The 14,184-nt window shown below is 45.8% G+C and overlaps 1 protein-coding gene across 6 annotated transcripts in view; it reads right to left on the bottom strand.

The window, feature by feature from the left end:
- DIP2C (disco interacting protein 2 homolog C) overlaps positions 1-14,184 on the bottom strand; it is a 293,572-nt gene that overhangs the window by 127,058 nt on the left and 152,330 nt on the right. For 4 of the 6 annotated variants that reach the window (XM_061436553.1, XM_061436559.1, XM_061436554.1 and 1 more), the window contains exons 2-4: positions 11,829-11,900; positions 10,137-10,304; positions 4-114 (exon numbers count right to left, since the gene is read on the bottom strand). In XM_061436553.1, coding sequence (XP_061292537.1) covers positions 4-114; positions 10,137-10,304; positions 11,829-11,900 — 351 coding nt within the window. The remainder of the gene's footprint in view (positions 1-3; positions 115-10,136; positions 10,305-11,828; positions 11,901-14,184) is intronic. The other 2 variants (XM_061436555.1, XM_061436556.1) reach the window with 1 other exon arrangement.

Below are 14,184 nucleotides of genomic sequence, written 5' to 3'. Positions count from 1 at the left end.
TACCTGACCGATAGCGCTCATCTCGTGACCCTGAGGACCTTCGGCGGTGATAGCGAGAGGCAGAGGAAGGAGTAACTGGAGCCCGGCGCTCTGGAGGCAAAGCTTGATCCACCCCTGGGTTAAGGAAAACAGCAAAGTAAGGTGAGGTTGACTGGCAGTTGGAGTTAACTAACTTTGCCAAGCAAATCATCTGGCAGAATAAAGCCCTGACTCTGTTTTTCCACAGCCAAGCTAAGGCACATAGGGGAGTGGGCATGGAAGGCTGGGACAGCCCAGATGAGGAACAGGAAAGGAAGCACCAGTCCAGGCTCCTTCCTGTCACAAATGCCTGTTAGGTGCACATGAAGTGATACAGAATAAGCCACAGCAACAATTTTTAAAATTATAATTATCATTAAATTAAAAGTAACTGTAAATAAGTCCTGTAGAGTCTTTTTATAATCCAGGTTGCCAGGACTGAACATAATAAACTTTCATCTTTCTTCATTCAAAATTTCAAACTCTTGCAACCTTACTCCACCTGATGCTAAACAACTGAACAAACCATATTTCAATATAGCTTTGAAGAATTACCAAAACTGTTAAAATCATCAGATAAAAATGATTCAGTATCTGGCCAAAAGCTGACCTAACTCTAGCCAACGTGACAGCTATTCAGAAACAGAGTAGCCAGAGGCACAATCCAGAGAAAATTATTAGGTACTACAGGAGAGATTTAATTACCACAGTTCAGAATAAGGAAATGCTAGGCATTAAAGATTAACTGCTGCTTCTTCAGAAAAGGGCCAGTAATACTTGACAGAAACTGAATCAGAAAAAGCAATCTTAACCCAAAACTGTCTAGTCCCTGGTTTACCATGATGGCTCCACAAGAGCCAGCTACTCATCCTTGAAGTTTAATATTCCTCTTACACTGGGGATTTCTGCACCTCATTTCTTCACAGAATGTCTGTGGACTCCACATATTACATTTGCTATGTTAGAACTGCACAAAAGTGTACTGTACACTGCAGCTCTGTGCTAGGTTCCACGAGTCCTTCATCTAGCAAGTGTGTTAACGTCACTGTCATTAATTAGCAGTTCTTGTCACTGAACCATTCAGAGCTCCAAGTTTTTCTCAAGTTATTGCTACAGAGGATCTTTGAAAAAATTACTTTGTGAAAGAATTGCTTTATATTTTTTATCAAACAGATGCACATAATTTATGAAATCAAAGAGTACTATTAAGTCTCATAGGAAAATAGTAATTACCTGGTGCTTACATTATTAAACCTTAGAATTCTAAGCAACATTATTCATATATTAAAAAATTTTTTAATTTATTTGTATAAATGTATTTATTTGAAAATTATGTATAATCATTGTCTTTCATGCCAATTACTGTCGAGAAGCTAAATTATTTCATCTTTAACTGGAGGATAATTGCTTTACAATGTTGTGTTGGTTTCTGTCATACATTAACATGAATCAGCCATAGGTAAACATATGTCCCATCCCTCTTGAACCTCCCTCCCATCTCTCACCCCATCCCACCAGCCCTCTAGACTGGCAGAGAGCACCGGGTTGAGCTCCCTGCATCAGCCAGCAAACTCTCACTGGCTGTCTATTTCACATACGGTAGTGTGTATATGTATGTCAGTGCTACTCTCTCGATCTGTCCCACCTCCTCCTTCCCACTCTGTATCAAGTCCATTCTCTGTGTCTGCGTCTCTATTACTGCCCTGCAAGTAGGGTTAGGGTTAGGGTTAGGGATAATCATTGCCTTTCATGTTAATCACTGTCAAGAAGTTAAATTATTAAATGCAAATCTGATGCTATATCTTTATGTAAATCTGTTTTTTTCTTCTCTCCTCTGTCACCATTTACACCTTTTTTTACATTAGGAGCTGCCAACAAGCATTACGTTCTGCAGCAGGGGCATAACCAGATCTATTTCCAGCAGGTCTTTTACCCAGGCTATTCCATTTGCCCAAAGAAGAAAGGTGCAGTCTCTTGCCTGTGACTAAGCACAGTGTTCATCACCAGGGTGGAGCTGTTCTCCTTCTTCAGCACTGTGCTCTGATTTAGGGCCTCTGGTGCAGTATTGCCTGGTGTCCCTGACTCTGGAGGCTCTTAGTTCCCTTTCTCCAGACAGCAAACTTCTCTGCAGGAACGCAGAAGGAGTGATCACCTGTTGCCTAGAAGCCATGCCTACCCACACTGCCCAGCATCATGGTTTCATCAGTCCATTCACCTGCTGCCTTCCTTCCCGTGGCCAAGTAAGATGCCTCTAATCATCAACCTTATAGAGCCTAAAAACACGTCATTATTTCTCCACTCTCCTGTCCTAGAGATTCATACTTTATTCATTTACTGACATCAAAGGGCAGTTCTGGGAAGAGGCAGAGCTAACACACACTGTCAAGCTGCCACGATTAAACAGTGCCACACACACACACACACACACACACACACACACACACACACACACATTTAGCTTTCAATCTCAGTACTGTTACCCATCAACTCCTTTCAAATATGCTTCCTGGAATTAGTTTCAACCTTGACCCTTCCAGGTCCATAGGTGGCCATATCCCTCCTCTGGGAAGTGCAGTCACAGCACTTGCAGACCAGCTATCAGTTCAGTCACTTAGTCACGTTCGACTCTTGGCGACCCCATGGACTGCAGCATACCAGGCTTCCTTGTCCGTTACCAACTCCCAGAGCTTGCTCAAACTCATATCCATTGAGTCCATGATGCCATCCAACCATCTCATCCTCTGTCGTCCCCTTCATCTCCTGCCTTCAATCTTTCACAGCATCAGGATCTTTTCCAATGAGTCAGTTCTTCACATTAGGTGTCCTAAGGATTGGAACTTCAGCTTCAGCATCAGTCCTTCCAATGAATATTCAGGACTGATTCCCTTTAGGATTGACTGGTGGATCTCCTTGCAGTTCAAGGGACTCTCAAAGGTTTTCTCCAACACCACAGTTCAAAAGCATCAATTCTTTGGTGATCAGCTTTCTTTATGGTCCAACTCTCACATCCATACACGAACTTCTGGAAAAACCATAGCTTTGATTAGATGGACCTTTGTTGATAAAGTAATGCCTCTGCTTTTTAATATGCTGTCTAGGTTGGTCATAGCTTTTCTTCCAAGGAGCAAGCGTCTTTTAATTTCATGGCCACAAACACCATCTGCAGTGATTTTGGAGCCCAAGAAAATAAAGTCTCTCACTGTTTCCAGTGCTTCCCAATCTATTTGCCATGAAATGATGGACCAGATGCCATGATCTTCGTTTTCTGAATGTTGAGCTTTAAGCCAACTTTTTCATTGTCCTCTTTCACTTTCATCAAGAGGCTCTTTAGTTCCTCTTCACTTTCTGCCATAAGGGTGCTGTCATCTGCATATCTGAGGTTATTGATATTTCTCCCAGCAATCTTGATTCCAGCTTGTGCTTTATCCAGCCAGACATTTCACATGGTGTACTCTGCATATAAGTTAAATAATCAGGGTGACAATACACAGCCCTGACATACTCCTTTCCCAGTTTGGAACCAGTCTGTTGTTCCATGTCCAGTTCTAACTGTTGCTTCTTGACCTACATACAGATTTCTCAGAAGGCAGGTAAGGTGGTCTGGTATTCCCATCTGTTGAAGAATTTTCCACAGTTTGTTGTGATCCACACAGTCAAAAGCTTTATCGTAGTCAATGAAGCAGAAGTAGATGTTTTTCTGAAATTCTCTTGCTTTTTCTATGATCCAATGGATGTTGGCAATTTGATTCCTAGTTCTTCTGCCTTTTCTAAATCAGCCCAGCTATACGACATGTAACTTAGTGCTCACCTGCTATGGACCCTACACTTCTGTGTTCAGAAAGCTAAGTTTGCATACAGCAGTATGCAAACTCTCAAAGGCAGAAAAATAAGAGTTTACAACCCAAGGTTTTAAAAGTTTTAAAAAGAAAATGAATAAATTAGACAAAATGAGGATAGCTTCAATAAGTCACCAGCCTCAGGACATTAACAGAGATTAAAATATAAGTGTGCATATTTCAAATATTGGATTTTACCTGACCTCACTGTGAATGAAATTTGAGGTAGCTTAAACATACTTCAGTCAAATAAGCAGTTCCAAATTAGAATGACCTGGTACACAGGAGGACCTGGGGCAATAACCAAGGGGCCCTGCCTGTGACCCATTGTAAGAGGAGCTGACTACATGCTGCTGGAGGGATGGGCTGCCTCCCAGCAAGAGTAACCACAAATAATCAATAAAATACATAGTTACAGCCCAGTATTCACCACTGCTGGGGTCCCACACTCAGGCATCCCTGCAACCTAGCTCTCGGGACAGCCCAAGATGGCCAGTGTGTCTTCAATAGAAGGGAGGATGTCCCAAGGAAGGTGGGGTAACTGTCCAGAAACACGCAACGCAAGGTGGATTAAAAAAAAAAATTCTTCTCAGGTAAAAACATGACAGAGATCAAGACTGGATCTCTTCTCCCACAAACACTGATCAAGCACCACTTGCTTCAGATCCCACGTGACATGAGGGCAATGCACCTGGACAACGCCATGCTCTGAAGATGGTGCCCCAACCTGCTGGCGGCACAGTTTGTGACCCGGGGCCTCAGTTTCCCATCTTTAGGCAGCACTGACAGGCACAGCCAATGCTTTACAGCACTGGTGTAAGCGCTGTGTATTTACTAAATTACTAACATAGTTGTACGAGACAGGCTTCTGCCATTTCACTGGGAACAATCGAAGGCCCAGAACTGTGTCTGTGCCACTCTGGTAGTGTCCATCCATGTGTGATGGGCACCCCTTCCTGGTGCACTCAGAGCCAGGCAGAGGCCAGGCCCCTGAAGCAGAGGCTCCCTGCTGTTCAGTGCTGCACTCCAGATGCAGTGGTCACTTGTCACACAGACCAAGTCCAGTTGGTACTCTGAATCTGGGAAGAGGTATTTTTGTGATCTCACCACAAAACTACTGTTCAACCAACAGTCTTATAAAGAGAGATGGGAACTGCCACAATTCCAGACTGTTACCCAGTAACAAACTCAGAGCAGCTAAAAGCTGCTGAGGTTGTGTGATGAAGGTGTGTGCATGGATCCTCACTTTGGACATGTTAAAGCACTCTTAACAGGCACGTTAAGAGTCCAGAAAAGGCAACAACTGTCTGGCTGTCTGCCGGCAGCTGAGTGCTGCCCATGGCTCACAAAAGGAACTCAGGAAGCACTGCTGAACCAGTAAGTAAAACATTTAAGGCTCGTGCAGAGGGCTGCAACACGTCAACTCACATACAATTCAGTGAGTTTTTGTTCCATCTAGAATCGCAATGGGACTCTAAATAAAACTCTTCATCAGTGGGGGGAGAGCAGAGATGCATGAGACGAAAAGAGGAAACAAAACGACAGCACAGGAGAGAGGAAAACCCAGCTGTCCACGCCTTGGAGTGTGCACCCTCCTGGGACTTCCATTTATGTCTGTGGCACATCCCCAGCCCATTCTCAGACACCCCCATCCTTCACGGCTCCTTTCTTCCCCACCCTGCACTTTATTTTCAAGGTTAAAAGTTCACTGCTCTGACCCGTCACAGTCAGATGCCACCTGCTGCTCCAGGCACCCTCTCTACCCCCAGGGCCACCACAGCCATGAATGTCAGTCTCTCTTCAATCCAACCAGACTGTGCCTGGTTCATTCCTCTGCACCCTGTGGACCCCAGAGCCGAGGCCCAGGCTCCTTCCCTGACCGCCAGCCTCTCTCCACCTCACGCTCCTCATGAGCCACCTCCCACTCCTGCCTCCAGGTTCCTGGCACAGAGAAACAGTTGCTGTTCCCAAGTTCTTGACCTGCTTATCACCACTCACTCCTCCAGATGCTTTTTCCTCTGCAGAGCTGAAAACTTTGTCCGAGCTCAAGGGGTAGAAAGCAGAGAAATAAGCCTTTTTTAAAAATTAGAATGTCAGTTACTTTCAACATAGGTTTAAGAAAGGTTCCCTGAAACTAACTTAATAATGTAAAACAACTATACTTAATTAAAAAAGGCTCCTCAAAGAAAACCCTAACAGCATAGTTCTGGCACCTAAACAATCCAGCAATTTCAGATTACTAAACCAATGTAGTCATTTTATTAACACTATGGTAAACCAGACACTAGAAATCACAGTAATCCTAAGAGTAACCTAAGCATAGGGTCTAGAGGGGCTGGTCCATTCACTGTGACACAATGGTGCACTACAGGCCAGAAAACCTGCAGTACAGACACCATATAGTTGTGCAGAACATTAAATGTTCTAGAAAAAGTCAGCATTTCTAAATTCAGATAGTAAGAGAAAAACACTAAAAAAACACCTTGGTTTTCAACAGTTTTAAAAGGAATCATGAAGGACATGTAAAACAAAACAAAGAGCTTGGTCCAAATTCTGGTCTTATTTCAACTGCAGACAAGTCACCGAACCTCTGAACCTCAGTTCCCACACGTGTTGGGGCGCAGACATGGACACAGTAATAAAGAGTGACTGTTACTCCCAGGACCCTTGTCGTGACTCAAGGCTCTCCGCTCCCCACCTACAGGGTTCATGGATCTCAGCGTCCTGCGACCTCACTGGGCACGCCAAGGGCTCTCACTTAAGTGAAAATATGCCCTAGACAGTTGGTAAAATTGCCGAGGATCTTTCCATATTTGTACACTGGCAAGTTTTGAATCCTCCCATTCTCTTCTAGCACATAATTATACTTTGCTTCCCATAACAGAGTGAAGTGAAAGTCGCTCAGTCATGTCTGACTCTTCGTGATCCCATGGACTATACATACAGTCCATGGAATTCTCCAGGCCAGAATACTGGAGTGGGTAGCCTTTCCCGTCTCCAGGGGATCTTCCCAACCCAGGGATCGAACCCAGGTCTCCCGCATTGCAGGCGGATTCTTTACCAGCTGAGCCACCAGCGAAGCCCAAGAACTATTCAATAACTCAAGAACTCCTCAGTAACTACTGGTGTCTGGGGGAGGAACCTGATTGGTTCAAAGCCATCAAAAAGAACAAGAAAACCATCCATCCATCTATCTAGTCAGCAGCTGTGTGTGATAAAATAAGAATACACTTTAGACAACTTAGGGCACTAAGTTGTGTATCAAGATCATGACCACAGCTTACCTAGGATACAAGTCATTACCTCTAGTGATGAAAGTTCCTTTCCTGGAGCAACTCAGTCTGAAAAGAATTCATGCTAAGTCACAGGCCATCCCGATTTAACTATTCGTATTTCTCTTCTGGTATTTAACCTTGCACGCTACACCCCATCTATCACCAACAGGTGGCATGGCCCAGGAAGGCCCCCAGGATCAGCCCTGTGTCCTTACAAAGCAGGTAAGAAGGGCAGCTTACTGCTGTGCCCAGGGAGGGAAGGCTGCACTCGGGGGACAGGGCTCTCCGGCAGGATAAAAACAGACCAATGGGGCACCAGGTACCAGAGCAGCGCAGCAGGTATGAAAACAGACCAGCGGTGTACCTGACCCCGGGGCAGAGCGGGTGTGAACACGAAGCAGCAGAACCAATCAGGCCCGCAGTGCCGGGAAGCTGCATTTCCTGTAGCATATGAAACACAATGGCCTGTCCTAACCCCAGGGAGCAGGGAAGGAGTCCTTGTTGAAGTGACACTTGCACTGAGCTTTAAGAGGTGTGCAGGTGCAGGCAGGGGATACAAGCATGTGCCGACAGTGTGACATGGGATGCAGGCTGGGGAGCTGGAGGGAGGCCAGGCACCTGCGTGTGAAGCCCTTCTGATGCAGACAAGTCTGCACTCCCAGTGGGGCCATCCTTCTCTAGTGGAGCAAGGATGGACAATAAACTCACCCTAACCTAGGGAAGTTCCTCTCTGAGGACACTGTCCACGTGGACCCCAAGGCAGAATCCCAAGGACCAAGAGGGAAACACACCTGCCCTCTGGTCCCTGCAGCCAAACTCACCAAAGTTTTCACGACAATGCAGTCACAGTAGGTCCCTCTAACAGAGCACAAGCCACCTGCTGCCGGAGGAAAGGCAAGCTGGGCCTGGAGAAGACTGGATTCACATAAGTCACCCGCTGCTCGAAACACTAGTTGCCAATCATGGAGAAAGTAATATCCAGCCAATACACACATCATGACAACAGAGGGACTACATCTGGTCAAGGAAGATTTTACCCTTTATGGTAATGGTGGAACTTTACTACTTCACATCACCATGACCTTACCATGAAAGCAGTGAAGACTCATAGACCCTGACACCATGTTATTAAGATATCCCTGAACAGAGCTGTAGAGAGTGGATTCTGTCTTCTAATTTTATAAATTTTAGCAGGTTTAGAGACTAACAAAAGAATACATAGCTGAAAAACTCCAAGAGCATTAGTACCAAATAATTTCTCCTGAATAACATTTTCTCTTTGATGATGACTTTTAATACATTCTGACCCATTACTTGATTAAACACGTAATTTTTTCTTTTCTTTCCAGCTCTGGACCCTTTCCCACATCTAGTTTTAGGTGAGCACTCAACACCATGCTTCCTGAAGTCAATATACCTTTGACTGGGTTCGCCCGTCACTCACTTCTGGGAAGAAAAGAAGAAAACCAGGGAAAACCTGCTTCCCCAGCACTCTTTCCTGGGATGGGGTAACACACGGGAGCTCAGACTCAGGGTGCATCTCTTGCTTAAAGCTGCGTAAGCCATCCTAATCCACAATCATGTGTCCCAAACAAATTCCCAAAATTTGGGATCTTTGAAATATCCCACAGATCCCAATGATCTTTGAAATATCTTTAGAGTACTTCCTAGAGAAGTCTTTTTCTCTGATGAATAAAAATAACATAAAAAAAGGAAAAAAGGTAAAGTTCATCAAAACACAAACTCCCTTTAGGAAAGTGTAAAGCAGGATAAGGGTAACTGAAAAGGAAAACAAGATGTTTCTCATGAAGATCCTACACCAAAAGTGTCATTTCTAAGGCTGACCTAGGCAAGAAAGAACCCTCTGATGCGGAGCCGCGCACTCTTCTTACTGCTCCCCAGAGGCAGTTGTGTACAGAGTGTGACTGTTCACCCAGGGCAACTTCTCAGCATACAAATCAGCATAAAAACTGCACAACTACCCAGGCATCCATCTTCCTGACCCCAGCATCCCCAGTGAACCTGCCTTCTCCTTCCCGGTTGGGGATGGTAAGGCAGGAGGCCCAGGGAGCAGCGTTCCCCAGCAGCGCTCAGCCTCACGCATCCACAGGTGCAGGAGGCAAACAGAAACTGTGACGGGGCCCGGCAGCTAAGGCCCAAGTCTGCCACCTGCCCATCAATGCTCCACTTTTGCCCACAAGGACATGCCTCATGCCTGTTAGCAAGCTGGCCTGGAGAGGAGAGCAGAGGCACAGAGGGAGACCAGGCTGTGTGTCCTCGTCTAAGATCCTGCGGATCAACTGTGACACACAGCTTATTATCTGTACATGATTCTCAATGTCTTTTATTTGAGTTTATGCTTATTCCTTATTGTACTAAAAGGTGCACTGAACTCATCTTTCTGAGCTTCTTATATTCAAAATATTGTTCACTTAAATAATTTTGACCTCTGGATAGAATCACGACTCTGTGATGAACCAGTTCAATTTTTCAATTTCAAAACTCCATGACTGCCCTCTGGAGATAGGAATATAATGGAGCTATGGACCTCACTCCCTGAAACAGATCTAAAGGGCCAGGGTACACTAGAGCTCATCCTCACCCAAGTCTCTGACTATGAGACAAAGGTCAGTGAAGATCAACAATTTTATGAAAAACTGTATGATCCGTCATGGATTCTTCTTTCCTAAGTGTTCTGTAAGTGGTGCTCCAACTGCGAAAATATGGTTGCAAAAACTGAGTATTATATTTTAACAGAAAACACTCAGAACCTGGGCCCTGAATCAGCAGGATAATCATGGTCCAGGGCTTGTGACAAGCTCTGTGCCTGAGGAGCTCTGAGGCCTCGGTAAGTTGAATGAGCTGAAATGGAGGATGGGGCTGAGAAATATGACCTCCTAGGTTCCCCCAAGGCTGAGCCCTACACTTCTGTTTAGAATGGCATCAGGCAGACAGTCCATTGCAAACGTGCCCTGCCATGGGATCTCTCTCAGTTAAGTGCGCTCACCGAAACGAAAGTAAAACAGTGGCCGGTTTCCTGCGGTGCTGGCCGCCCGCTCTCTGACCGCGGCGTCTCGGATGTCACACACCCCGATGTTGCCAGCCTGCAGCATTCTTCTCGGGGCTCCTTCACTGTGCTGCAGTCTACACCGGACCACGGCAGCTCCATTCGCTGCTGTAACAAGTTGAAAAAAAACTAATTAATTCAAACTTTAGTTTTTTTTAAATTTGTTACAGCGCCGAGCAGAGCTGCCGACCCCATGCAGAACAGCACAAAAAACACCAAGGGGACCATGTCACACAGGGCCACCCTCAGCGCCCAGCAATACAGGTCAGCCTCGTCCTGGGACTGTAGAGGCTCCATCTCCCAGAGCCATCTCCTGGGAATACACAGAACTGCTTCTGTTTCACTTTTGTTTGGTAAGGCACAGAAAATAAAATCTAGCAACACAAGGACCTACCACCTCACACCAGCCTTCCTCCAAAACCACGAAAGGCCACCTGCAGATAGGAAGTCATCCCAGCAGTTCTGCTGGAGGATGAGAAGGAAAGCGGGGAGACCACATCTAGTCGTCTGCCCCCGTGTGTTCTCTAAAGCTCTCACACACGGGGTCAGCCGGACAACACACTGCTCTTCCATCCACTCAGACAGAGCATAGCTCCTTCCTTTTACAGACCAGACAGCAAGAAAACCCAGGTCGCCAGCTAAGGCAGCCCTGCACAGCCAGCCAATCTTTACGTTAACTTTCTTAAGCTCCAAGGAAAGAAAGAAACCACACAAAATCAAACAAGGCTAAAAATGCAGCATACTCCACACAAATGTCCTGGAAGGTGAGCCGCAGGTGAGGACATTCCTCTCGCCCCCAACACTGGAGGCCACGTCACAGCCCGGAGAGCCAAAAGGCCTGCACGTGCGAAGCTGAAGCTCTCCTAGCTGGAACATCTCAGCATGGCTTTACATCTGCTCCAACAGGGAACACTGTAGAGTCCATTTCTGTTGCTGTCCTACCTCCTGGAGGACTTGTGATAGCATTAAGCCCTTTCCTGATGCCCAGAAAATTCTCAAGGTTGCCCTCAGAACAGAGGTGTTACCTGGGTTTCCCTCCTTTCCCTGAAATGTACAGAACCAGCTCAAGTGTAGAATCCTACGTACTTGCATAAGTGAAAACCACAGAATTAAATAGAACTTGTACTTGGTTGAGAATTCATAATGCAGACAATCATGTTTCAAAACACAACCAACCAACCTTTACGATTTCAAAATCCCAGGCAAGATGTTACATCATTTTCTAGATTTGCCTCCCCCAACCTCCACCAATGAAGTCAACAAAAACTGTTGATTAACTTAAACCATTATCAATAATATTAACTAAGCCAAAATTCATGTTTAAACCATAAACGTTCTCATATTTTTTTATGATTAGAGTATTTTAAAGTAATCAAACATATTACTTTTCTCTGTGGATGAATACCTATTACAGTTATCTGGCACCTTCACAGAAAAATCCTATGTGTCTTCTGAATTCACAAAATATGCTGCAGTCACGCAAAGGAGTGGGATGGGGTTGGTGCCACCTCAAGGGCCTGATCCACATGCAGTCTGGGGACTGGGAGAGGACTGGTGCTCAGCTGTTCTCTCAGGAGTTGCAGTTAACTCTTAAAGCTGGACACCTTATGCTACTCAGTAAGGTTTACATACTCGGAGGCTGGGGCAGGTAGGCTCCAATCAATTTTGATCTCTTCTTTTCATATCCTTTTTGTGTGATGTCACCTGTAAGAGAAGGAAAGGAAGTTCAGAATGCTTTTCTCTGGTAGAGCTGAGCACTCAACTAAGAAGACATAGTCACGCATGTAGGTGTCTTCTGTTTCCTTATAATTTAAGAAGAAAGCACTTTACATCATTCACCTCAACTTTTCTTCTGCTTGCAAACATTCATTTAAGTTAGATAAAATCCTTTACAGTGCATGCACACTCTGGTCTCCGGCCCCTTCTCACAAGGTTTTGGCTCTGATGGAGTCCAGAATTAAGAGTATTGCAATCTTACTCACATCTGCAGGGCAGGAAACCTCCCTGATCTACACAGCGCTCATTAACTTAATCAACAACGGATTCTGCTGGTGTCTACCCCAGTGAGAGCTGGCCCAAACCACCAATAATGAGCATCTTCCTTCGTTAAGGAGATTTTTTTTTTAAGTTATCAGATATGTCAGTTTCAGGGACTATACACTGATAAGGTACTTTTGAAAATAAGTGTCTAAAGCCAAAAAAAGGTAGATAAAAACAAATAAAGAGGACGTACGATCTATGGAATCCAAAATATATGACTAAGATGTTTACAATTAAAACAGGAATTAAATTGCTAAAGCCAGAGATTCAAGGATCGTTCGCTGCTAGGTTGCCAAGTACCTGGGACAAATAACCTTTATGACATGCAACAGCCTTTCCCAATTGCAAGCTCGAACATACCCCAAATGCTGATTTGTGCCACTGAATTTTTCTGAAACTCTTTAATTTTTCCCCTAATATCCTGACCAAACCATCATTCCTAAAATAGTTAAATACTAAAGTTTTAACAAAAATACAGCAAACAAATGAAAAGTTGTTGTGAGTCACACACAAGTTGCTAAGCCTGCTTTACCTGGTGGTGATGCTTGCTACATCTGATCAATCCAGAGGCACCCTGGGCCAAGAACTGCCTGGGCCACCCCTGTTCCCAGCAGTCCACTCCGGCCCACAGAACTCATGACTAGTCTGTGTACACAGAGCTGTAAACAACACAGATATAGGAAGAACTATCCCCCATTGACTATTGAGCATTTTTGATGCTAAAACAAACTGACCATTCTTTGAAGACAATACACCTATAACAATGCTAGTTTCTGTGCTAACTGTGCTGCTGCTCAGCATTTTATAAACTCGAAACCAGCTTGCTCCCTCCCGCAGAGGGAATGCCCAGAGGAAAATGTAAGCACGTGGCAGGGGACCTAGCACTTGCGTGAGGGTGTGTTGGTGGGAAAATCACATACTGGCCTGCCAGAAGGTCACCTGAGCATGGCAGGTACCTATTCTTTACCTGGTGTTTCCCTCAGCCCCTCCCTTCCCAGCCAATCTCACAGGTGCTCTGCACAGTCCTGCCATAGAGTCCTAGTCTGGTGAACTAGCCCCTTCTGGCTTGTTCTTCACCCAGAGTTCAGCTCAGTTGTGAGGAGCAGATCAAGACAGCAGAGTAGGAAGATGTAGAGCTCACCTCCCACCATGAAAATTCTAAAACAGATCTCCACGTGGAGCAATTCTCACTGAAAACTAACCGGAGATTGGCAGAAAGACGGCAGTACAACTGAGACTGTAAGATCAATCCACATGGAACAGGGTAGGAAGGGAAAAGAAGTGATCAGGTCAGGACCTGTATACCAGGGAACAGCTGCGTGGAACGGGAAGGTCACAGGGAAGGAGCTCTGCCCTGAGGAGCAGGCAGTTCAGCCACAGATCGGTGCCCTGGTCCTGGGGTCTGTCAGCAAGACTAGCCCCATGGCTGGCTGGAGGGCCTGCAGACTAGCAGGAGGGCTGTGGGAAGCCTGGGCTCCATGGTGAGCAGCACAGCTGGCTTGACCCCAAGCGTGGCTGGTCTAGCCATGAAGGCTGCTCTAGCCACTGCCCATTTTTCACAGCCTGAGCCCAGTCCCACCTGCTTCTCAATGGGGAGAGGGTCTGGCTGTGAGACTTAGAGCAGCGCAGACCCGAAGCAGTGACTGAGCAGGGTGGTGGCCACCACTGCTGGTGCTCAGACAGGTAGTAAGTCAGCCCCAACCTCTGTCTGGGGCTGAACCCCTCAACTCTGCTGAGAGCCCACACAGGCACCTCTTGATTCAGCATTGCTGGGGTGAGGGGCCTGGTGCCGGGATGGGGGAAACATATACTTAAAGGGAACAGAGTGGGTTCAGACTTAACTCTCAGGGCTTCTGCTCCAAGCAACCTGGGACCCTGCCCACTCCACAGGGTGGTGATGTCACCAAGCAGAGAGGAGCAGAGGGGAAGCCCAGCTCACACAAGGCTC

This window comes from Bos javanicus, chromosome 13 (assembly GCF_032452875.1).
Source record: "Bos javanicus breed banteng chromosome 13, ARS-OSU_banteng_1.0, whole genome shotgun sequence".
NCBI classification, from domain to species: Eukaryota; Metazoa; Chordata; class Mammalia; order Artiodactyla; family Bovidae; genus Bos; species Bos javanicus.
The sequence above is the reverse complement of the archived record's forward strand: the minus strand, read 5'-3'. Positions and strand labels throughout refer to the sequence as shown.